Source organism: Bubalus kerabau, chromosome 4 (assembly GCF_029407905.1).
Source record: "Bubalus kerabau isolate K-KA32 ecotype Philippines breed swamp buffalo chromosome 4, PCC_UOA_SB_1v2, whole genome shotgun sequence".
NCBI classification, from domain to species: domain Eukaryota; kingdom Metazoa; phylum Chordata; class Mammalia; order Artiodactyla; family Bovidae; genus Bubalus; species Bubalus kerabau.
In genome coordinates this window covers 74817360-74840644 of record NC_073627.1, presented here as the reverse complement: position 1 = coordinate 74840644, position 23285 = coordinate 74817360, and the positions used below count along the sequence as shown (strand labels likewise).

At 40.9% G+C, this 23285-nt stretch overlaps 1 protein-coding gene across 3 annotated transcripts in view; it reads right to left on the bottom strand.

Moving 5' to 3' along the window:
• KIF13B (kinesin family member 13B) overlaps positions 1-23285 on the bottom strand; it is a 220415-nt gene that overhangs the window by 178838 nt on the left and 18292 nt on the right. For all 3 annotated transcript variants that reach the window (XM_055577726.1, XM_055577727.1, XM_055577728.1), the window contains one exon: positions 22203-22296. In XM_055577726.1, coding sequence (XP_055433701.1) covers positions 22203-22296 — 94 coding nt within the window. The remainder of the gene's footprint in view (positions 1-22202; positions 22297-23285) is intronic.

The window sequence follows — 23285 nt, the reverse complement described above, 5'->3', positions numbered from 1 at the left end:
TCAATTGAGCCGAGTGGGCTACAGTCCCTGGGGTCACAAAGAGTCAGACATGACTGAGCACACACGCAAACAATCAACTAAAGAAAAATTGAGAACATAACATATTCAGTACCAGTACAGAGGTTAAGAGTTTCAAAAAGGCCCCTAGCCTGGGGCCCAGGTCAGGAAAGGACATGTATGGTGACAGAAGCTGGTAAGGATCTACACCAAGGATTACATGGAAAGGTCTACATGGAAAGGTCTACAGGGACCAGGCAGATAAAATAAGTGTTATTTATCCACATCCACCAGCTGGGGACCTAAACAGCTCATGACCTTATCAGGGAGACAGAGCTCAGTGATGCCAGATTTTCAAGTTGTTTAGGAAAAACTACAAATTTGAATTTTTATGTGAAACTCTTCAATTTTTAGGTATTGAAACTGCAGGTCAAATAAACATCTATATGTAAATGGAGCCTACAACACCCCCAGTCTGCAACATCTGTATGTCACAAATAACTGTTTAATCTTTGAAAAATTCTTCCCAAGGAAATTTATCCCACAGTATGTGGTGTTGAAGAAGACTCTTGAGAGTCCCTTGGACTGCAAGGAGATCCAACCAGTCCATTCTGAAGATCAGCCCTGGGATTTCTTTGGAAGGAATGATGCTAAAGCTGAAACTCCAGTACTTTGGCCATCTCATGCGAAGAGTTGACTCATTGGAAAAGACTCTGATGCTGGGAGGGATTGGGGGCAGGAAGAGAAGGGGACGACAGAGGATGAGATGGCTGGATGGCATCACCGACTCAATGGACGTGAGTCTGAGTGAACTCCGGGAGTTGGTGATGGACAGGGAGGCCTGGCGTGCTGCGATTCCTGGGGTCGCAAAGAGTCGGACACAACTGAGCGACTGAACTGAACTGACTGATGGTCCTAAGATCCCCAGGAAACAGCATACTTAAGATAGAATCAATGAAACAGCACTGGAACAGAAGGTTGTTATCAAAACATGAAAAGCAATACAATGCCATGAGAGTCAACAGGCGATCGGACCTACTGGACAAGAATCTCTAGAAAGTCACACCCTGCGTGGTGGGGTGGGTTTGAGATGGCTCATCAGGTCCTACCATTGTCTTGAGAAATACTCTCCATAACATGTAACTCCCAGACTCACAAATCACCTTTCCAACTACTAATTTGGGCTAACATGAGGATAGAGGGCTTTAGAGAACAAGCACCACAGGACTAGAATCAGTCAAGAGACGTTTACAGAGCACTTCTGCCTGCAGAGCACTGCACGAGGCACAAAGTTTAAGTGATCCCAGTTCCAACTGTGATCCCAGGTCACAGCCTCAAAGGGGAGGGGGACCCAAAATACAAACAAAACAGTGAAACAGTACAAGAGTTAGAAAACAAGGAGGGGCACTTGCCTGGTGGTCCAGTGGGTAAGACTCCATGCTCCCAATGCAGGGGGCCTGGGTTCAATCCCTGGTCCAGGAACTAGATCCCAAGTACTGCAACTGAGATCCAGCACAGCCAAATAAAATATAAATATTTTTTAAAAAAGGATAGCTGCTGCTGCTGCTAAGTCACTTCAGTCGTGTCTGACTCTGTGCTACCCCATAGACGGCAGCCCACCAGGCTCCCCAATCCCTGGGATTCTCTAGGCAAGAACACTGGAGTGGGTTGCCATTTTGAACATATAAAAGACGTCTCCCAGACACTGACATTTCTTAATTAGTAGAAATAATAAAGGGTCCAAATTCAAAAGACACATTATAGGATGCATGAGCAAGCTTGAAGGAAGGTTCCAGAAACCAGCTAGAAGGCAATTATGGTCCCAACTAGGGTAACCTCAGAGAGAACAGAAAGGCATGTCAGGGTGAAAATATCTGCAAGAGCTGTTGGTGGGAATGTTAACTGATACAGCCAGTATGGAAGACAGCATGGAGAATCCTTAAAAAAAACTAAGAATGAAACCACCATATTACCCAGGAATTTGAATTCTAGGCATATACCCTGAAGAAACCAAAAATGAGAAAGACACATGTATCCCATTGTTCATTGCAGCACTATTTACAATAGCTAGAACATGGAAGCAACCTAGATTTCCACCGAAATATGAATGGATAAAGAAGGTGTGGTACATATACACAATGGAATATTACTCACCCATCAAAAGGAAACACCTCCGAGTCAGTTCTAATGAGGTGGATGAACCTAGAACCTATTATACACAGTGAAGTAAGTCAGAAAGAGAAAGATAAATATCGTATTCTAGAGATCTCTTCAAGAAAATCAGAGATACCAAGGGAACATTTCATGCAAAGATGGGCTCGATAAAGGACAGAAATGGTATGGACCTAACAGAAGCAGAAGATATTAAGAAGAGCTGGCAAGAATACACAGAAGAACTGTACAAAAAAGATCTTCATGACCCAGATAATCACAATGGTGTGATCACTGACCTAGAGCGAGACATCCTGGAATGTGAAGTCAAGTGGGCCTTAGGAAGCATCACTACGAACAAAGCTAGTGGAGGTGATGGAATTCCAGTGGAGCTATTCCAAATCCTGAAAGATGATGCTGCGAAAGTGCTGCACTCAATATGCCAGCAAATTTGGAAAACTCAGCAGTGGCCACAGGACTGGAAAAGGTCAGTTTTCATTCCAATCCCAAAGAAAGGCAATGCCAAAGAATGCTCAAACTACTGCACAATTGCACTCATCTCACACGTGAGTAAAGTAATGCTGAAAATTCTCCAAGCCAGGCTTCAGCATATCTGAACCATGAACTTCCAGACGTTCAAGCTGGTTTTAGAAAAGGAAGAGGAACCAGAGATCAAATTGCCAACATCCGATGGATCATGGAAAAAGCAAGAGAGCTCCAGAAAAACATCTATTTCTGCTTTATTGGCTATGCCAAAGCCTTTGACTGTGCAGATCACAATAAACTGTGGAAAATTCTGAAAGCGATGGGAATACCAGACCATCTGACCTGCCTCTTGAGAACCCTAAAAATGCAGGTCAGGAAGCAACAGTTAGAACTGGACATGGAACAACAGACTGGTTCCAAATAGAAAAAGGAGTACATCAAGACTGTATATTGTCACCCTGCTTATGGTACATCATGAGAAACGCTGGGCTGGAAGAAGCACAAGCTGGAATCAAGATTGCCGGGAGAAATATCAATAACCTCAGATATGCAGATGACACCATCCTTATGGCAGAAAGTGAAGAGGAACTAAAAAGCCTCTTGATGAAAGTGAAAAGAGGAGAGTGAAAAAGTTGGCTTAAAGCTCAACATTCAGAAAACGAAGATCACGGCATCCGGTCCCATCACTTCATGGGAAATAGATGGGGAAACAGTGGAAACAGTGTCAGACTTTATTTTTTGGGGCTCCAAAATCACTGCAGATGGTGATTGCAGCCATGAAATTAAAAGACACTTACTCCTTGGAAGGAAAGTTATAACCAACCTAGATAGCATATTCAAAAGCAGAGACATTACTTTGCCAACAAAGGTCCATCTAGTCAAGGCTATGGTTTTTCCAGTAGTCATGTATGGATGTGAGAGTTGGACTGTGAAGAAAGCTGAGAGCCGAAGAATTGATGCTTTTGAACTGTGGTGTTGGAGAAGACTCTTGAGAGTCCCTTGGACTGCAAGGAGATCCAACCAGTCCATCAGTCCTGGATGATCACTGGAAGGACTGATGCTAAAGCTGAAACTCCAATACTTTGGCCACCTCATGCGAAAAGTTGACTCATTGGAAAAGACTCTGATGCTGGGAGGGACTGGGGGCAGAGGAGAAGGGGACGGCAGAAGATGAGATGGCCGGATGGCATCACCAACTCAATGGACGTGACTTTGAGTGAACTTCGAGAGTTGGTGATGGACAGGGAGGCCTGGCGTGCTACAATTCAGGGGGTCGCAAAGAGTCAGACACGACTGAGCAACTGAACTGAACTGAACTCAATGCATATATACGGAATCTAGAAAAATGGTACTGAAGAATTTCCTTACAGGGCAGCAATGGAGAAACAGACATAGAGAGTAGACTTATGGACATGGAGAGAGGGGAGGAGAGGGTGAGAGGTATGAAAAGAGTAACATGGAAACTTACATCACCATATAAAATAGATAGCCAACGGGAATTTGCTGTATGAATCAGGAAACTCAAACAGGGGCTCTGTATCAACCCAGAGGGGTGCAATGGGGAGGGAGATGGGAGAGAGTTTCAAAACGGAGAGGATGTATGTATACCTATGGCTGATCATGTTGAGATTTGACAGAAAACAACAAAATTCTGTAAAGCAATTATCCTTCAATTTAAAAAAAAATTAATTTTAAAAAGAAAAATATCTACAGGAAAAATCAATATTTGCCATCTGACTAAATAAGTGCACTTATTAACCGATCAACAGAAGGAATGACCCATTTCTTCAACAATCAAGGAACCAACAAATTAAAAGACATAACCCAATCTCAACGGGTAGACCATATTTGGATGCCCTTCAAATCACACTCTGAGGAAAAAACTTTATGAAACAATTGGACATGTGAACGCTGACTGAAACTTTGATACTACTACATGACTACTGTTCATTTTTAAGGTGTAATAGTGAGAGTTGGACTGTGAAGAAGGCTGAGCGCCGAAGAATTGATGCTTTTGAACTGTGGTGTTGGAGAAGACTCTTGAGAGTCCCTTGGACTGCAAGGAGATCCAACCAGTCCATTCTGAAGGAGATCAGCCCTGGGATTTCTTAGGAAGGAATGATGCTAAAGCTGAAACTCCAGTACTTTGGCCACCTCATGCGAAGAGTTGACTCATTGGAAAAGACTCTGATGTTGGGAGGGATTGGGGGCAGGAGGAGAAGGGGACGACAGAGGATGAGATGGCTGGGTGGCATCACTGACCCGATGGACGTGAGTCTGAGTGAACTCTGGGAGTTGGTAATGGACAGGGAGGCCTGGCATGCTGCGATTCACAGGGTTGCAAAGAGTCGGACACAACTGAGCGACTGATCTGATCTGATCTGATCTGAATGGCATTTTGGCTATGTTAAAAAATAATAAAGATATATTAAAATATTTGTGGGTAAATGGGATTTACTTCAAAATAATATGAGAAATGGAAAGAGTTGAAGGAGTGGACAGGACAGGATTAGCCATGAGTGATGGCACTGGAGGCTGAGGAACAGGCTCATGGAGGTTCATTATACCACTATGGCTACTATGGCCTATCTTTTAAATTCTCTGTAACAAAACATTTTAAAAAATTAATGGCAAATACAACTTTTACCTACTTATGTAAATTCTACTTCAGTTTTCCTAAAAGTGGAAAACAACATTAGTGATTTGTCTCATCTGTGGGTCAATACACAAAGATTATTATCACTCTTACTTATTACCCATTCTATAGGATTTTTTATAGGATTTTTTAAATTATAAATACACAAAATTAGATTTAATAAAAAGTAAAACTCACCATTACACAAGATTCTTCTTTAACAAATTCTAAGGAAGTAGGATAAAGGGCTCCAGAACACTACACTATTAATTTGCAAAAGAAACCACTTTTCCTTTTAGCTAAATATCACTCTCATAAGAACATGCACAATGATCAGAATTAAACAATGGAATCATTTCAAATCTGAGCCCACAAAACTCTAGCCTTACCAAGTCCACAATAATTCAACTTCTCTTTCTGTTTTTCTGTTTTGCTTTGTTTTTTGTTTTACTAGTATGCTTACAGACAAATTACATGCTAAAAATAATTTAATCACAATTTAAAGGAACTAAGACTAAATAAAGATTATCCTAACTTTTTAGCTTGGTACTTGGCAAAGAGTTGATGTTCAGCTGCTAAATGGATCAGAAAGATTCCTAAAGATATTGTGATATTATGATACAGCAACCTTTTAGATAGAATGGTTTCTCATGTCACATTTCCTCATAGATTACTGCTACCTCCATCTTTAAAATGTACATCTAGATTCTTACACAATATGTGTTTTATTAGCAACAACTCCTACACTGATGACTTAGAAAGAGAACCCTAAAACAAAAAAAGTATTGCCAAATAAAGACAAATTTTAAAAACATCAATAGTGGGACTTGGTAGTTTTACTTAAGTCTTATTTGTAATTAGATAGCTTATCTATTATGTCATATGGGATCAGATAATTTTATGCTAAATCCAGAATTCTGGGGAAATTCAAAACATTTAATTCCTATTAGCTATATCTTAATCTAATTAGTAGCCGCACACACAAAACTCTGCATCGTCATCATATCCAATGTTAGTAGCTAAGCAGTATTTCAACCACATATATAATGACTCTCTTTTCTTAAATTAACAAAAAAAACTTTTTCCTTCTTATTTTTGGACCAATAAAAGCATAAACACGATACTTATATAACCAATGACAAGGCTAAGATTTCACAAATTCTACTAGAACAGTCTAATTCTTGTTAAGTTTACTAATCAGCTATCAAACAGTTCATTTTAGCAACCTAAGCTTTTGCTGGTAAAATTGTGAAAAATCTGGGTTTATTGCTAATTTGATTATCTGCTTCTATTAACTATACAGAGATATGAATTGAACCACACATACTTTATTACCTTTTTAGCTTTTAAGAGTGTTCCTGATTCATTTTCACAACTATATTCCAAAGTAGTACACTCAATGTCTGCAGCATTTTTTTTTTTTTTTTTTAAAGAGGGGGAAGAATCCTCTGAAATTTCTGAGTATGTAGAACACCATTCTCCCTACTTTACTGACATAATCAGGGTGGACAGACTCCCCCAGGAAGAGCCTCTTTATGAAATTAAAACACACCACATACTATTCTCCAGAGGAATAAATTCTATTTGGGCAGGATTATTAGCCTCACTCAAGTCATTTCACAGCAGAGAGAACAAGCAGGTCTATTGTATATACCATAATTACATTTTGCATGACTTTCTTCAATTAAAATCCTTACTTCAATTAGCATCCATACAGCAGCAGAGAAATTTTAAAACTCATTATCTAATATGACCTAACGATGACTTCTACTAACAAGAAATTAGTCTGAAAATGACTTCATATATTTCAAAGTAATTATTGGCATTAGGCCCTCCCTTCAGTAGTATAACACAATACATTTGTCAGACAAATGTACAGGTCAACTCCACTTAATTCTGCATCTATCTGATATATATTTTTTCTGCATATGTTCTTTCATCTACCAGGAACAGAATACACTGAACCTCCAAAGAAGGACTGGATGTATTTTGCTTATATTAGGTACTCCTTAATTATCTAATAATCATAACTAAGATCTGGTGTCTGGTAAACAATCAAAAGGAATGTTTTAATGACCTTTCTGATAAGAACTGGTTAAAAGCAACATCTCAGACATTCTTTTCACTGGACTGGCCATTATAACCTTCACACTATCAATTTATTATTAGGTTAAGCATAACCAAACAGGAAGGAGTGGAAGGCCCCATAGTTGTACAAGAACACAAAAAATCTGCACATCTATAAGTCATCTACAGCTAACTCCATCCATGTTGGAACGTCTCTCCAACATGTACTAAAGAACAGGTCATTTCACAAACCACCACAGGAATCAGCGTTCAGGTTCATTACGATCTTGAGGTCTCACTTTCCAAATGTTTTCTATTACAGAAAACTCTGGTCTTTAAAATCTTACAGTTTGCAGAATTCCCTGGTTGCCTAGTGGTTGGGGCTCTGCGCTTTCATTGCCGTGGGCACGAGTTCCAGCCATGGTCAGGGAACTGGGATCCCACAGGCCACCTGACCAATAATAATAATGATAAAATCTTACACTTGATGGGGCAGGATAATAAAGAATTATAAAAGAAAGTCTACATACAAATACACACACACACACACACAAGACAAAGAAAACAGAGGGCTAAAGAAGAAAACGGGTTAACTGACCAAGGGATTCTCGGTACAATTTAAATTGGCTATTCCCTTTCAGTGCTGTTGTTTAAAGCAGCACCCCTGACCAGGCACAGCTCACTGATTCAGTCTCTCAGAGTTGGAAGCCCACTAAAACAATGTTCCTGCCACTTTTGCTTGAATTCACTGCAAACAATAGATGGAGGGGGAGCCTTTTTTTATTTTGGTTTTTTACAAAGAAAAAAGGAGGAACAGGGTATTTGATAAAATAGGAACAGTTAGCTTTCCTCCCCATGCTAAACCTGTGATTTTTTTTTGCTCCTCTTAATACAATTTTTTTTTGCCTTTAAAACTCAGGCATTATGCTTTATGAGTTGTCAATCTTTTTTGAGTCACATCTCTCTCTGACTTTTGACTAGAAAAAGGCATTTGTGGACACACAGTATTGTACAAGCAACTTCCAAATACACATAGTGAAAATGTAAAGAAATACAAGGGAAAGAGAAAAAACCAAATTCAGGAAAAGTTGTTAACTGTGGTGGAGAAGAAAGGCATTCCAACTGGAAACTGTTTACAAAAGGTTTAAACTGTACTGGTAATGATGCTTTGTTAAGCTGAGTGACAGGTACATAAAAGTGTTTTAATCTTTAAACTTTATACACATTTTTTAAAAACTTTGCTCAATTTCTTTAAAACCTTACGAAGAAGTACCACTCAACAGAAAAGTATGCTAGAGTCTGAGGTTCCCAATCAGTAGCCAAGAGCTGTATCCAGCCAAGACTGTTAGTTTGGACAGCATGATGTTTTGTTTTGCTTTTTAATTGTAATCCGAATGCCTTCGGGCAAGGCATGCACTCGCCAATTAGCCAGAGTCACCACCATTTTCCTTACAGTGAAGGAGAGTTCTTTGAAAGCCAAAGAAACTGGAATCCTCAAAATGTAAAAGACTGCAGCCGCTTTAGAGAAGTCTGACAATTCCTCAAAATGATAAGCACAGAGGTACCATATGACCCAGCAGCTCCACTCCTAGACATCTACCTAAGAGAAATGGAAACATGGTCCACTGAAAGACCTAAACAACTGTGATTCACAGCAGCATTATTCATAATAGCCCAGAAGTGGGAAAAACCCGAATATCCATCAACTGATGAATGGATAAACAAAACAGAATACGATGAAAAATTATTCCCCCGTGAAAAGGAATAGTACTGACAGATACTATAACACGGACAACCCTCAAAAACATTAACCTAAGTAAAAAGAAGCCAATCACAGAAGACCGCAAGGAGATGCAACCAGTCCATCCTAAAGGAAATCAGTCCTGAATATTCATTAGAAAGACTGATGTTGAATCTGAAACTGCAATATTTGGCTACCAGTTGCGAAGAGTTGACTCATTTGAAAAGACCCTGATGCTGGGAAAGATTGAAGGCAGGAAGAGAAGGGAACGACAAAGGATGAGATGGTTGGATGGCATCACCGACTCAATGGACATGAGTTTGAGTAAACTACGGGAGTTGGTGATGGACAGGGAGGCCTAGCGTGCTGCAGTCCATGGGGTCGCAAAGAGTCCGTCACGACTGAGCAACTGAACTGAACTGATAGATACCATAACACGGAAAAACCTCAAAAACATTAACCTAAGTAAAAAGAAGTCAATCACAGAAGACCACAAATTATATTTCATGTATATCCAATGCCCAGAAGAGACAAACCTCAAGTGTAGAGACAGAACGTAGATTAACAGGGTGATAAAAATGTCATAAAATTAGATAACGGTGCTGGTAAATATAATAAAAATCACTGAGCTGTTCACCTTAAAGGGGTGAATTATATCATATGCTTAGCATATGTCAAGTAGTTTTGGTCTGAGGACTCCCCAGTGTTTCCTAGAACTTTTCAGTGGGTCTGGGGTCAAGACTATTTTCATAAAATCCTAAGACATGTGCCCTTTTCACTGTGTTCATATTTGCACTGATGGTGTAAAAATGACGGCAGATAGTTAGGGAGTTTGGGATGGTCATGTACACACTGCTATTTTTAAAACGGGTAACCAACAAGGACTTACTGTATAGCGCACGGAACTCTGCTCAGTGTTATGTGGCAGCCTGGATGGGAGGGGAGTTTGGGGGAGAATGGATACATATATATGTATGGCTGAGTCCCTCTGCTGTTAATTGGCTATTCTCCAAAACAAAATAAAAAGTTAAAAAAAAAAAAAAAACTGCTGGCACCTTTGGCTCAGTGACACCAAATTATACAGGTTACTTACAGTCAATGTATTCTTTATCTCATCTACTCACAGCAAAAACAAACTTTACTGTATGAATGGCGGGCCAAACTAGCCATTTTGTTTTAACAGACTAGCATTTCTACTAGAAACAACTGTCAGTTCCTCTAGGAAAATGCATTCTCATTTCCAAAGTCAAAGAAACATAACTCTCATAACACAACTGTTTCATAAAGTGAAACCGGCCACTCTCCATGGGAAATCACACCTCACTCCCTTTGAAAACATTTTTTAACCGGAGGGATCAGTAAAGCCCAGTCTGGTGGGTAAAGGAGTTCAGTTCAGTTGCTGAGTGGTGTCCCCATGAATCGCAGCACGCCAGGCCTCCCTGTCCATCACCAACCCTGGAGTTTACCCAAACTCATGTCCATTGAGTCGGTGATGCCATTCAGCCATCTCATCCTCAGTCGTCCCCTTCTCCTCCTGCCCCCAATCCCTCCCAGCATCAGAGTCTTTTCCAATGAGTCAACTTTTTGCATGAGGTGGCCAAAGTATTGTAGTTTTAGCTTCAACATCAGTCCTTCCAATGAACACCCAGGACTGGTCTCCTTCCGAATGCACTGGTTGGACCTCCTTGTAGTCCCAGGGACTCTCAAGAGTCTCCTCCAACAGATCAGATCAGTTGCTCAGTCATGTCCAACTCTTTGCGACCCCCATGAATCACAGCACGCCAGGCCTCCCTGTCCATCACCAACTCCCAGAGTTCACTCAGACTCACGTCCATCGAGTCAGTGATGCCATCCAGCCATCTCATCCTCTGTCGTCCCCTTCTCCTCCTGCCCTCAGTCCCTCCCAGCATCAGAGCCTTTTCCAATGAGTCAACTCTTCGCATGAGGTGGCCAAAGTACTGGAGTTTCAGCTTTAGCATCATTCCTTCCTAAGAAATCCCAGGGCTGATCTCCTTCAGAATGGACTGCTTGGATCTCCTTGCAGTCCCAAGGGACTCTCAAGAGTCTTCTCCAACACCACAGTTCCAAAGCATCAATTCTTCAGCGCTCAGCCTTCTTCACAGTCCAACTCTTACATCCATACATGACCACAAGAAAAACCATAGCCTTGACTAGACGAACCTTTGTTGGCAAAGTAATGTCTCTGCTTTTGAATATGCTATCTAGGTTGGTCATAACTTTCCTTCCAAGGAGTGAGCGTCTTTTAATTTCATGGCTGCAATCACCATCTGCAGTGATTTTGGAGCCCCCCAAAATAAAGTCAGCTACTGTTTCCACTGTTTCCCCATCTATTTCCCATGAAGTGGTGGGACCGGATGCCGTGATCTTCGTTTTCTGGATGTTGAGCTTTAAGCCAACTTTTTCACTCTCCTCTTTTCACTTTCCTCAAGAGGCTTTTTAGTTCCTCTTCACTTTCTGCCATTAGGGTGGTGTCATCTGCATGTCTGAGGTTATTGATATTTCTCCTGGCAATCTTGATTTCAGTTTGTGCTTCTTCCAGCCCAGCGTTTCTCATGATGTACTCTGCATATAAGTTAAATAAGCAGGGTGACAATCTACAGCCTTGACATACTCCTTTTCTTATTTGGAACCAGCCTGTTGTTCCATGTCCAGTTCTAACTGTTGCTTCAGGAGGGAAGAAGGCAAAAGACAGAATATACAAGAGCCTAAGAAACTATTTTGCCCTATCATGGTAACAAGCACTATCATTAGCATTTTATTATAAGATAAAAGCCTATTAAGTTTTAAGACAATTCAAACAAAATAAGGCTTAAAGATTTTGTTATTTAAAGGAGGACCGTTCTACATAACATTATTATTGTAACTTGTGATAAAAGGGACTTAAAGTGCTCCTAAACGTTAAAGATCACACACTGAGAACTACACTTCCAGAAATGTACTAAGAATAGATAATGAATTAGTCACTTATTAGCCCTAAAAGATGATTTGCAAATATGTTGCTGAGGATTTGGGAAACCCCAAAGACCAATCCAGAAAACTAAACAGATTTAGTGCAAAAGGGTAATTCCAAAAACACACTTACTGCAGTAGTACCGCAGGCAGTATGGCTGCCGGAGGAAATAAAAAGACCGACCCATCAGCATGTATTCCGTACTATAGAGAGAAAGAAGACCGTGCTGGAGGACACAAGCGTTTCCGTCACTAGGGTGTCTGAGTGCTGTGGAATAGAAAACCTTCTCTGTATTTAGTAAAACGTCCCTTTGTTCTTACTCTATGTTCACAAGCAATGTTTTGACCTGGCTTCTCAAGTACTATAGTTGATACTAAGGAGAAGCCCAGATGACAGGGATTAATATTTTGTTCACTGTAAACATAAAATCAAGGGGCCAATCTCTTTGATGGCATGTGAGTCCCTACGAGCCCCATGAACTCTGGGCAAACTAGATAAAGTTTCTGCCTTTGCCAAGTTGAAATTTTTCTAGAACTAGGGGATTTCTTGATAGGCATATAGACTCGAGTACTAAATATATTTTGGTTTCAAAATTTTTTACTTTCTTTATGAAGTTATAATATAGTTCATAACATACCATGGACACACCTTAAAATACAGGCCATAATAACATCAATAACCTCAGATAAGCAGATGAAACCACCCTTATGGCCAAAAGTGAAGACGAACTAAAGAGCCTCTTGATAAAAGTTAAAGAGGAGAGTTAAAAAGTTGGCTTAAAGCTCAACATTCAGAAAACGAAGATCGTGGCATCCGGTCCCATCACTTCATGCCAAATAGATGGGTAAACAGTGGAAACAGTAGCTGACTTTATTTTTGGGGGCTCCAAAATCACTGCAGATGGTGACTGCAGCCATGAAATTAAAAGATGCTTACTCCTTGGAAGAAAAGTTATGACCAACCTAGACAGCATATTGAAAAGCAGAGACATTACTTTGTCAAACAAAGGTCCGTCTAGTCAAGGCTATAGTTTTTCCAGTAGTCATGTATGGATGTGAGAGTTGGACTATAAAGAAAGATGAGTGACGAAGAATTGATGCTTTTGAACTGTGGTGTTGGAGAAGACTCTTGAGAGTCCCTTGGACTGCAAGGAGATCCAACCAGTCCATCCTAAAGGGAATCAGTCCTGAATGTTCACTGGAAGGACTGATGTTGAAGCTGAAACTCCAACACTTTGGCCACCTGATGCAAAGAGCTGACTCATTTGAAAAGACCCTGATGCTGGGAAAGATTGAGGGCAGGAGGAGAAGGGGATGACAGAGGATGAGATGGTTGGATGCCATCACTGACTCAATGGACATGAGTTTGGGTAAACTCCGGCAGTTGGTGATGGACAGTCTGCAGGTATGCTGCAGTCCATGGTGTCGCACAGAGTCGGACACGACTGAGCGACTGAACTGAACTGAGTAACAGAATCGGTAAGAATCAAATAGCTAACTTTTATATAAGATTTACTGCACATCAGGCACTGACACTTAGCATATTTTAACTCACTTATGGCATCTGGTCCCATCACTTCATGGGAAATAAATGGGGAAACAGTGGAAAACAGTGGCTGACTCTATTTTTGGGGGCTCCAAAATCAGTGCAGATGGTGACTGCAGCCATGAAATTAAAAGATGCTTACTCCTTGGGAAAAAAGTTGTGACTAACCTAGATAGCATATTCAAAAGCAGAGACATTACTTTGCCAACAAAGGTCCGTCTAATCAAGGCTATGGTTTTTCCAGTGGTCATGTATGGATGTGAAAGTTGGACTGTGAAGAAAGCTGAGGGCCAAAGAATTGATGCTTTTGAACTGTGGTGTTGGAGAAGACTCTTGAGAGTCCCTTGGACTGCAAGGAGATCCAACCAGTCCATAAAGGAGATCAGCCCTGGGTGTTCTTTGGAAGGAATGATGCTAAAGCTGAAACTCCAGTACTTTGGCCACTTGTGAAGAGCTGACTCATCGGAAAAGACCCTGATGCTGGGAGGGATTGGGGGCAGGAGGAAAAGGGGACGACAGAGGATGAGATGGCTGGATGGCATCACTGACTCAATGGACGTGAGTCTGAGTGAACTCCGGGAGATGGTGATGGACAGGGAGGCCTGGCATGCTGCGATTCATGGGGTCGCAAAGAGTCGGACATGACTGAGCGACTGAACTGAACTGATTCCTCGTAACAACCGATAGGCAGGTACTACTATAATCTCCACTTCACTAAGACAGAGGACAATTAAGCAGCTTGCTCCACACCACACATGTTAAGTATTGGGTTGTGAAAAAGTTTTGTTTGGGTTTTTCTGTTACACCATATGGGAAAATCTGAACGAACCTTTTGGCCAACCCTACAGTAAAGCTGGAGCTTCCCAGGTGGCTCAGAAGTAAAGAATCCACCTGCCAATGCAGGAGACATGGGTTCGATCCCTGGGTCAGGAAGATCCCCTGGAGGAGGAAATGGCAACCCATTCCAGCATTCTTGCCTGGGAAATCCTATGAACAGAGGAGCCTATCGGGCTGTGTGTGGTCCACGGGGTCACAAAGGGTAAAACACTACTAAGGGACTCAACAATCACAACAGTAGAGCTGAGACTCAGTCTGTCTGACTCCAAAGTCAGCATTTCTTAATCTCCAGTTAGCTGTGTACTATCAATTTTCTGAATTTTAAGCATCTTATTTTTCAAAACAGTTTTGAAATTCCATATACCAGTGTTTCCCAAATTCCCATGATTAAGCTGTTAAGCTGAAAATTGTCTACCTATTCATTTTTAAATGGCTTCTATCGCCTTTAATAAGGATAAATATCAAACCATGAAATTTTCAGAAGTTAATGCAAAATTAATCAGAAAAATGTAAACTATTGTTTTAAGAGTATACATATTCACTTTCAAAGTATACTAACATAGGTTATTAAATACACATGTAAAATTAATCACAGTTTTAGATTAATAAGATTGGTGGACACTATTCTAAAAAGGATATTGTAGCTCTTAAAGGAAAAATATTAGTTTGAGTCTTTCTGACTATTGATTGAAACTGACTCCAACCACTTTTTTTATGTTAGTTTCAAATCCCTGGCGCTTCAGCTACACGTATACCTCCTATAAAACCATAACTTGTTTTGTGGGTTAGTCATTCTCCAAACTAGACTGTAATTAATCTTAACTTTGTAATTTGTGCTTTCCTTACTATTTCTTTCTTTTAATGAAGTCAACATATACCACCAAACTGCTACATTCCCAAATTTTCATTTTCTCTTTTCACCTTGACATTAAAAAAAAAAGTACTTCCCCTGAGGTGGTCTTTGGTCACACTAGTAATGTTCTTGTTTTTCATCTGGGCACCAGTTACAGGGCTGTGCTCAACTTACGAAAATTCACCAAGCTCTATATACTTTTATGTACATATAGTTTATACTTCAATAAAGAGTTGTTTTTTAAGAACCTGTGCTTGCTAACTTTATCTCACCAAAAGCCACGACATACCAGCGTTTACGTAGGTTTGTTTTTGACAGCTATCACTTCTAAGTCTTTTTTAAATCAGACAGCACTCTATAGTACTGACTTAACATTCAATCTGTATTTTCAGCACATGTAAAAAGAGTCATCCAAGATACTCTGTGGAACCAAAAAGTGCTATTTAATTCTTTCACAAACCCCTGAGATTTAAAGATCTCTAAAGGAAAGAAAGCATTCATTTTACATCCTCTGTGCTCATTTGATTCTCACAATTAGCTCATCAGTTAACATTACACACTTGTGGATGGAGCCACAACAATGTACTTCCCACCAAAAGCGCTTCCCTTAGGTGACCCTGGTGTTTCTCCACTCAGGGATGATGGCCTGTTTCCTCTTGTTGAAACTGCGCAGAGCTTTACACCAGCCTTCAGCATGAATATGTGACAGAACTGTCACCGTGACTGCCAAGGTCACAACATCACGGATGGGGAAGGACGGACGCTCAAGAGAGAGGGGATATATGTATACATACAGCTTTCGTATATGGGATGTATGTATACATACAGCTGATTCACTTTGTTGTAAAGCAGAAACACAACATCGTAAAGCAATTACACTCCAATTAAAAAAAAAAAAAATGCAATACTGCTCCCACCTCGCTTTCTCATGCTCTCAGGACACTTGCCTCTGGAACCTGCCACCAGACTGGGAGCAGGGGTTCTGCTTGCAGCCCCAGCGACATCTCCAGCTAACAGGCAGCATCAACCACCCAACCCAAGTGACCTGGTGAGCTTTCTGATTGCGGCCCCTCGCCTTTAAGTCTTCCCGGTGAACCCCCAACAGCATGGACTGGAGCAAGCGATCCCCCCGAGCCCTATCTGAATTCCTAAGCCATGCTAACCATGAGATAATAATGATTACTGGCCTTCCATGGTGGTCCAGTGGTTGAGAATACCCCTGCCAATGCAGGGGACATGTTTGTGATCTCTGATCCAGGAAGATTCCACATGCCGCAGAGCAACTAAGCCCAGGTGCCACCACTGAGCCCACGCCCTACAGCTGCTGAAGCCTGTGCACCCTACAGCCTGCGCTCTGCAACGAGAAGCCACCACAATGAGAAGCCCACGCACCACAACAAAGACCCAGCACAGCCAAAAATAAATAAACCTTAAAAAAAAGTACATGATTACTGTTGTTTGAAGTCACAAAGCTTTTGAGATCATTTATTTGTTATACAACAATAGAAAATGGAAACATTTTACAAATAAAACACACAGGAAGATAACCATGCCAGCAAGTGGCAAAGGCAGAATTTGAATCGTCAGTCTATATAAAAAACCCAAATTTTTTTCTACTAGAGGGTATTGCCTCCAAGTTTGCTCAGAGTTGCCCACATTTCCAAAGAAAACAACAGTACTCAGACTGAAAGCTCTAAGAGCAATATATACTCCCCCAAATTAGTGTTTTCAGTTAACACTCAGCACAGTAGGTCATTCCATTAGCAGGCTCAAAACACCTGCACCTCTGACTCATCAATATCTTCCCACCCTAGTAACAGCATCTCCTAGAGATGCTTAAGAAACATCAGATAGATCAGTCGCTCAGTCGTGTCCAACTCTTTGTGACCCCATGATTCGCAGCACACCAGGCCTCCCTGTCCATCACCAACTCCCAGAGTTCACTGAGACTCACGTCCATCGAGTCAATGATGCCATCCGGCCATCTCATCCTCTGTCGTCCCCTTCTCCTCCAGCCCCCAGTCCCTCCCAGCATCAGAGTCTTTTCCAATGAGTCAAATCTTCGCATGAGGTGGCCAGAGTATTGGAGTTTCAGCTTTAGCATCATTCCTTCCTAAGAAATCCCAGGGCTGATCTCCTTCAGAATGGACTGGTTGGATCTCCTTGCAGTCCTAGGGACTCTCAAGAGTCTTCTCCAACACCACAGTTCAAAAGCATCAATTCTTCTGCGCTCAGCCTTCTTCACAGTCCAACTCTCACATCCATACATGACCACAGGAGAAACCATAGGCTTGACTAGACGAACCTTTGTTGGCAAAGTAATGTCTCTGCTTTTGAATATGCTATCTAGGTTGGTCATAACTTTCCTTCCAAGGAGTGAGCGTCTTTTAATTTCATGGCTGCAGTCACCATCTGCAGTGATTTTGGAGCCCCCAAAAATAAAGTCTGACACTGTTTCCACTGTTTCCCCATCTATTTCCCATGAAGTGGTGGGACTGGATGCCATGATCTTCGTTTTCTGAATGTGGAGCTTTAAGCCAACTTTTTCACTCTCCACTTTCACTTTCATCAAGAGGCTTTTGAGTTCCTCTTCATTTTCTGCCATAAGGGTGGTGTCATCTGCATATCTGAGGTTATTGATATTTCTCCCAGCAACTTGATTCCAGCTTGTGTTTCTTCCAGTCCAGCGTTTCTCATGATGTACTCTGCATATAAGTTAAATAAGCAGGGTGACAGTATACAGCCTTGATGAACTCCTTTTCCTATTTGGAACCAGTCTGTTGTTCCATGTCCAGTTCTAGCTATTGCTTCCTGATCTGCATACAGATTTCTCAAGAGGCAAGTCAGGTGGTCTGGTATTCCCATCTCTTTCAGAATTTTCCACAGTTTATTGTGATCCACACAGTCAAAGGCTTTGGCATAGTCAATAAAGCAGAAATAGATGTTTTTCTAGAACTCTCTTGCTTTTTGGATGATCCAGCAGATGGTGGCAATTAGATCTCTGGTTCCTCTGCCTTTTTTAAATCCAGCTTGAACATCTGGAAGTTCACACTTCAACTACTGTTGAAGCCTTGCTTGGAGAATTTTGAGCATTACTTTACTAGCGTGTGAGATGAGTGCAATTGTGCGGTAGTTTGAGCATTCTTTGGCATTGCCTTTCTTTGGGATGGGAATGAAAACTGACCTTTTCCAGTCCTGTGGCCACTGCTGAGTTTTCCACATTTGCTGGCATATTGAGTGCAGCACTTTCACAGCATCATCTTTCAGGATTTGGAATAGCTCAACTGGAATTCCATCCCCTCCACTAGCTTTGTTCGTAGTGATGCTTCCTAAGGCCCACTTGACTGCACATTCCAGGATGTCTGGCTCTAGGTCAGTGATCACACCATCCTGATTATCTGGGTCGTGAAGATCTTTTTTGTACAGTTCTTCTGTGTATTCTTGCCATCCCTTCTTAATATCTTTTGCTTCTGTTAGGTCCATACCATTTCTGTCCTTTATCGAGCTCATCTTGCATGAAATGTTCCTTTGGTATCTCTGATTTTCTTGAAGAGATCCCTAGTCTTTCCCATTCTGTTGTTTCCTTTATTTCTTTGCATTGATAGCTGAAGAAGGCTTTCTTATCTCTTCTTGCTATTCTTTGGAACTCTGCATTCAGATGTTTATATCTTTCCTTTTCTCCTTTGCTTTTCGCTTCTCTTCTTTTCACAGCTATTTGTAAGGCCTCCCCAGACAGCCATTTTGCTTTTTTGCATTTCTTTTCCATGGGGATGGTCTTGATCCCTGTCTCCTGAACAATGTCATGAACCTCATTCCATAGTACATCAGGCACTCTATCTATCAGATCTAGGCCCTTAAATCTATTTCTCACTTCCACTGTATAATCATAAGGGATTTGATTTAGGTCATACCTGAATGGTCTAGTGGTTTTCCCTACTTTCTTCAATTTCAGTCTGAATTTGGCAATAAGGAGTTCATGGTCTGAGCCGCAGTCAGAAACATAACTACATCAATAATAATAAACCTCAACATTTACAGAACACTTCACAAAGCACTTTAAGGATTAGTAATTTGATCTTCAGGAAACCCCCCTATGAAAGAGATAAGGCAGGTATCACACAGACAAGGCTCAAAAAAGGTAAAAATAACTAACTACAGGGCTTCCCTGCTGGCTCAGTTCAGTTGCTCACTCATGTCTGACTCTTTGCGATGCCATGGACTGCAGCACACCAGGCGTCCCTGTCCATCACCAACTGCCGGAGTTTACTCAAACTCATGCCCATTGAGTGGATGACAACTCATCCTCTGTCATCCCCTTCTCCTGGCTTCAATCTTTCCCAGCATCAGGGTCTTTTCCAATGAGTCAGTTCTTCGCATCAGGTGGCCAAAGTACTGGAGTTTCAGCTTCAACATCAGTCCTTCCAATGAATATTCAGGACTGATTTCCTTTAGGATGGACTGGTTGGATCTCCTTGCAGTCCAAGGGACTCTCAAGAGTCTTCTCCAACACCACAGTTCAAAAGCATCAATTCTTCGGTGCTCACCTTTCTTTATAGTCCAACTCTCACATCCATACATGACGACTGGAAAAACCATAGCCTTGACTAGACGGACCTTTTTTGACAAAGTAATGTCTCTGCTTTTGAATATGCTATCTAGGTTGGTCATACTTTCCTTCCAAGGAGTAAGCATCTTTTAATTTCATGGCTGCAGTCACCATCTGCAGTGATTTTGGAGCCCCCCTAAAATAAAGTCAGCCACTGTTTACACTGTTTCTCCATCTATTTGGCATGAAGTGATGGGACCAGATGCCACGATCTTAGTTTTCTGAATGTTGAGCTTTAAGCCAACTTTTTCACTCTCCTCTTTCATCAAGAGGCTCTTTAGTTTGTCTTCACTTTCTGCCATAAGGGTGGTGTCATCTGCATATCTGAGGTTATTGATATTTCTCCCAGCAATCTTGATTCCAGCTTGTGTTTCTTCTAGTCCAGCGTTTCTCATGATGTACTCTGCATATAAGTTAAATAAGCAGGGTGACAATATACAGCCTTGACGTACTCCTTTTCCTATTTGGAACCAGTCTGTTGTTCCATGTCCAGTTCTAGCTGTTGCTTCCTGATCTGCATACAGATTTCTCAAGAGGCAGGTCAGGTGGTCTGGTATTCCCATTTCTTTCAGAATTTTCCACAGTTTATTGTGATCCACACAGTTAAAGGCTTTGGCATAGTCAATAAAGCAGAAATAGATGTTTTTCTAGTACTCTCTTGCTTTTTGGATGATCCAGCAGATGGTGGCAATTAGATCTCTGGTTCCTCTGCCTTTTCTAAATCCAGCTTGAACATCTGGAAGTTCACACTTCAACTATTGTTGAAGCCTTGCTTGGAGAATTTTGAGCATTACTTTACTAGCGTGTGAGATGAGTGCAATTGTGCGGTAGTTTGAGCATTCTTTGGCATTGCCTTTCTTTGGGATTGGAATGAAAACTGACCTTTTCCAGTCCTGTGGCCTGCTGAGTTTTCCACATTTGCTGGCATACTGAGTGCAGCACTTTCACAGCATCATCTTTTAGGATGGTGGCTCAGTGGTAAAGAAATGTGCCTGCCAATGCAGGAGATGCAGGTTCGATCCCTGGGCCAGGAAGATCCCCTGAAGTAGGAAATAGCAACCCATTCCAGTAATCTTGCCTGGGAAATCCCATGGACACAGGAGTCTGGTGGGCTACAAATCATGGGGTCACAAAAGAGTGGGACACAACTTAGCAACTAAACAACAACAAACTGCCTACGATAAGATAAGTAGGGATTCAATTTCCTATTTTCTGACTCCATGTCATGTGCTCTTTTCAACTTAATTCAACTCGAAAGAACTTTCATGGAGTGCCTTTGGGTGTACTTTCGCAAACAACGCTGTCTCTGCAAGTACTCTGCAGCATCTGCTTGGCACAAAGCATCATGGTGGGCACCATGCATTCTCCACTGTCAGAATGGCACAAAAATATCTCTGATAGCTGATCTCTACAAACAGCCAGTCCTTCCCCACTCTGATCCACTTCTGACACTGCCATCCAACAATCTTCCTAATCCACTTCCTTAATCACAATAATTCAAAAACTGGCAAAGATGACAACTTCCCATAAAAAGAGAGGCCAAATCTCATCTGCTTCCAAAGCCTTCTGTAAACTGACTCTAACTTACCTGGTAATTTCCCTGCACTTGCTAAGAAAAACCAAATTAATCTCTTCCTTCCTGTCCACGTTTGCTTTCTTTATACCTTCCTGCTCTCCCCTTTGGTTCATATGATCACTCAAACCCAGAAGTAAGGCTCAAGTATTTCATCCCCAACTCCTGACAGAGAGTCCTTTCCTTCCAAGACCTTAAAATTTACTGTTGAGCTATAATTAATAATTCAAAACAATACACCATAATTAAATTAGGTGGCACAGATTATAGCTCACAGGGACTGTAAGGAGAGGAATCCAGTAAGGGCTGCAAGAAAGTCTTCAGGAAGAAAAGAACACTTGAAATGGGTTCTGACTGACAGGCTAGGATAGGAACTGGCAGAAGTAAAAACCACCCAGGATGAGGAGCAACTGAAAAGCCTTCCCTTCTTCCCTACTTCTTCCCATTCACATCTCAGCTAAGCCTCCAGCCAATATCGTCTCCTTCAGGAAGCCTTCCTCAGGTACTAACCAACATTCTCTTCTCTGCACTTCCAATACCATCACTGTCCCACCCATGACACTCGATCAGGCACTCAGTCCTTCCATATTATATTAACAAACCTCATCTCACTGATCTGGCAGCAATATGTCTCCACGTAGAAAGCACTCGATATTTGTTCAACTGAATTCAGTTCAGCAGCCACTGTCGCCTTCTGTCTTTTAAAAACCCATCAATCATAACACTGGTTCTTAACTTACCGGGCATCGCCTTTGGAAAGGTTGGTATTTACAGGATTGAGAATAACCTTGTTTGCGTCTACATCCACCACACATTTGGTGTGCAAGTCGATTTCTGCAGATTGAAAAAAGAAAAACAAAAAATGAGTCATTTTTGAAGCAATGTATGTCAGAAAAAGCATTTGACCAAAAAAAAAAAAAAAAATCCAACACTCTTTCAGAACAGAAACACTCAACAAACTAGAAATAGACAGGAACTTCCTCAATTGACCTGATAAAGGGCATCTAAAAAACTTGCAGCTAACTTCACACTTAATGGTAAAAGACTGAACAGTGTATCTACTAACATCAGAAATAAGACAAGGATATCTACACCTGAAACACAACATTTTAGATCAACTATACACCAATTGAAAAAAAAGAAGAAGATAAGGATGTCTACTACTGAGCCTATTCAAGGTTGTACCAGAATTTCTGGTCAGGGCAGTTAAGCAAGAAAAACTAACATAAGGCATCCCAACTGAAAAGAATAAATGAAACTACCTTTATTTGCACAAGATAGGATCTTATATATAGAAAATCCTAAAGAATCCACTAAAAAGCTACTAGAATAAACAGGTTTTACAAAGTTGTAGGATATGCGATCAATACACAAAAATCAGTTGTTTCCATATACCGGCAACAAAAAATCCAGAAATGAAGTTAAGAAAATTTCATTTATAACATTTTTGATTCATTTATATCAAAAAGATTTAAATGGTTAGGTAAAATGTTAAAAGAAGTGCAAAACATATGCACTGAAGATTCCAAAATATTGTTGAAAGAAATTAAACACTTAAATAGAAAGAAATTATATTCGTGAAGTAAAAGACTTAATACTGTTAGGATAGCAATAACTCCCCAATACAAAAACTCAAGGCAATCCCTATTAAAATCCCAGCCGACTTTTTTTTTTTTTCCAAAAGTTAACAAGCTGATCCTAATTCTATGTGAAAATGCACGAGACCCAGAATAGCTAAAAAAAAACCTTGAAGAACAAAATACAAAGACAGCACTTGTCAATTCTAAACTTACTACACAACTACAGCAATCGTGGTACCAGTA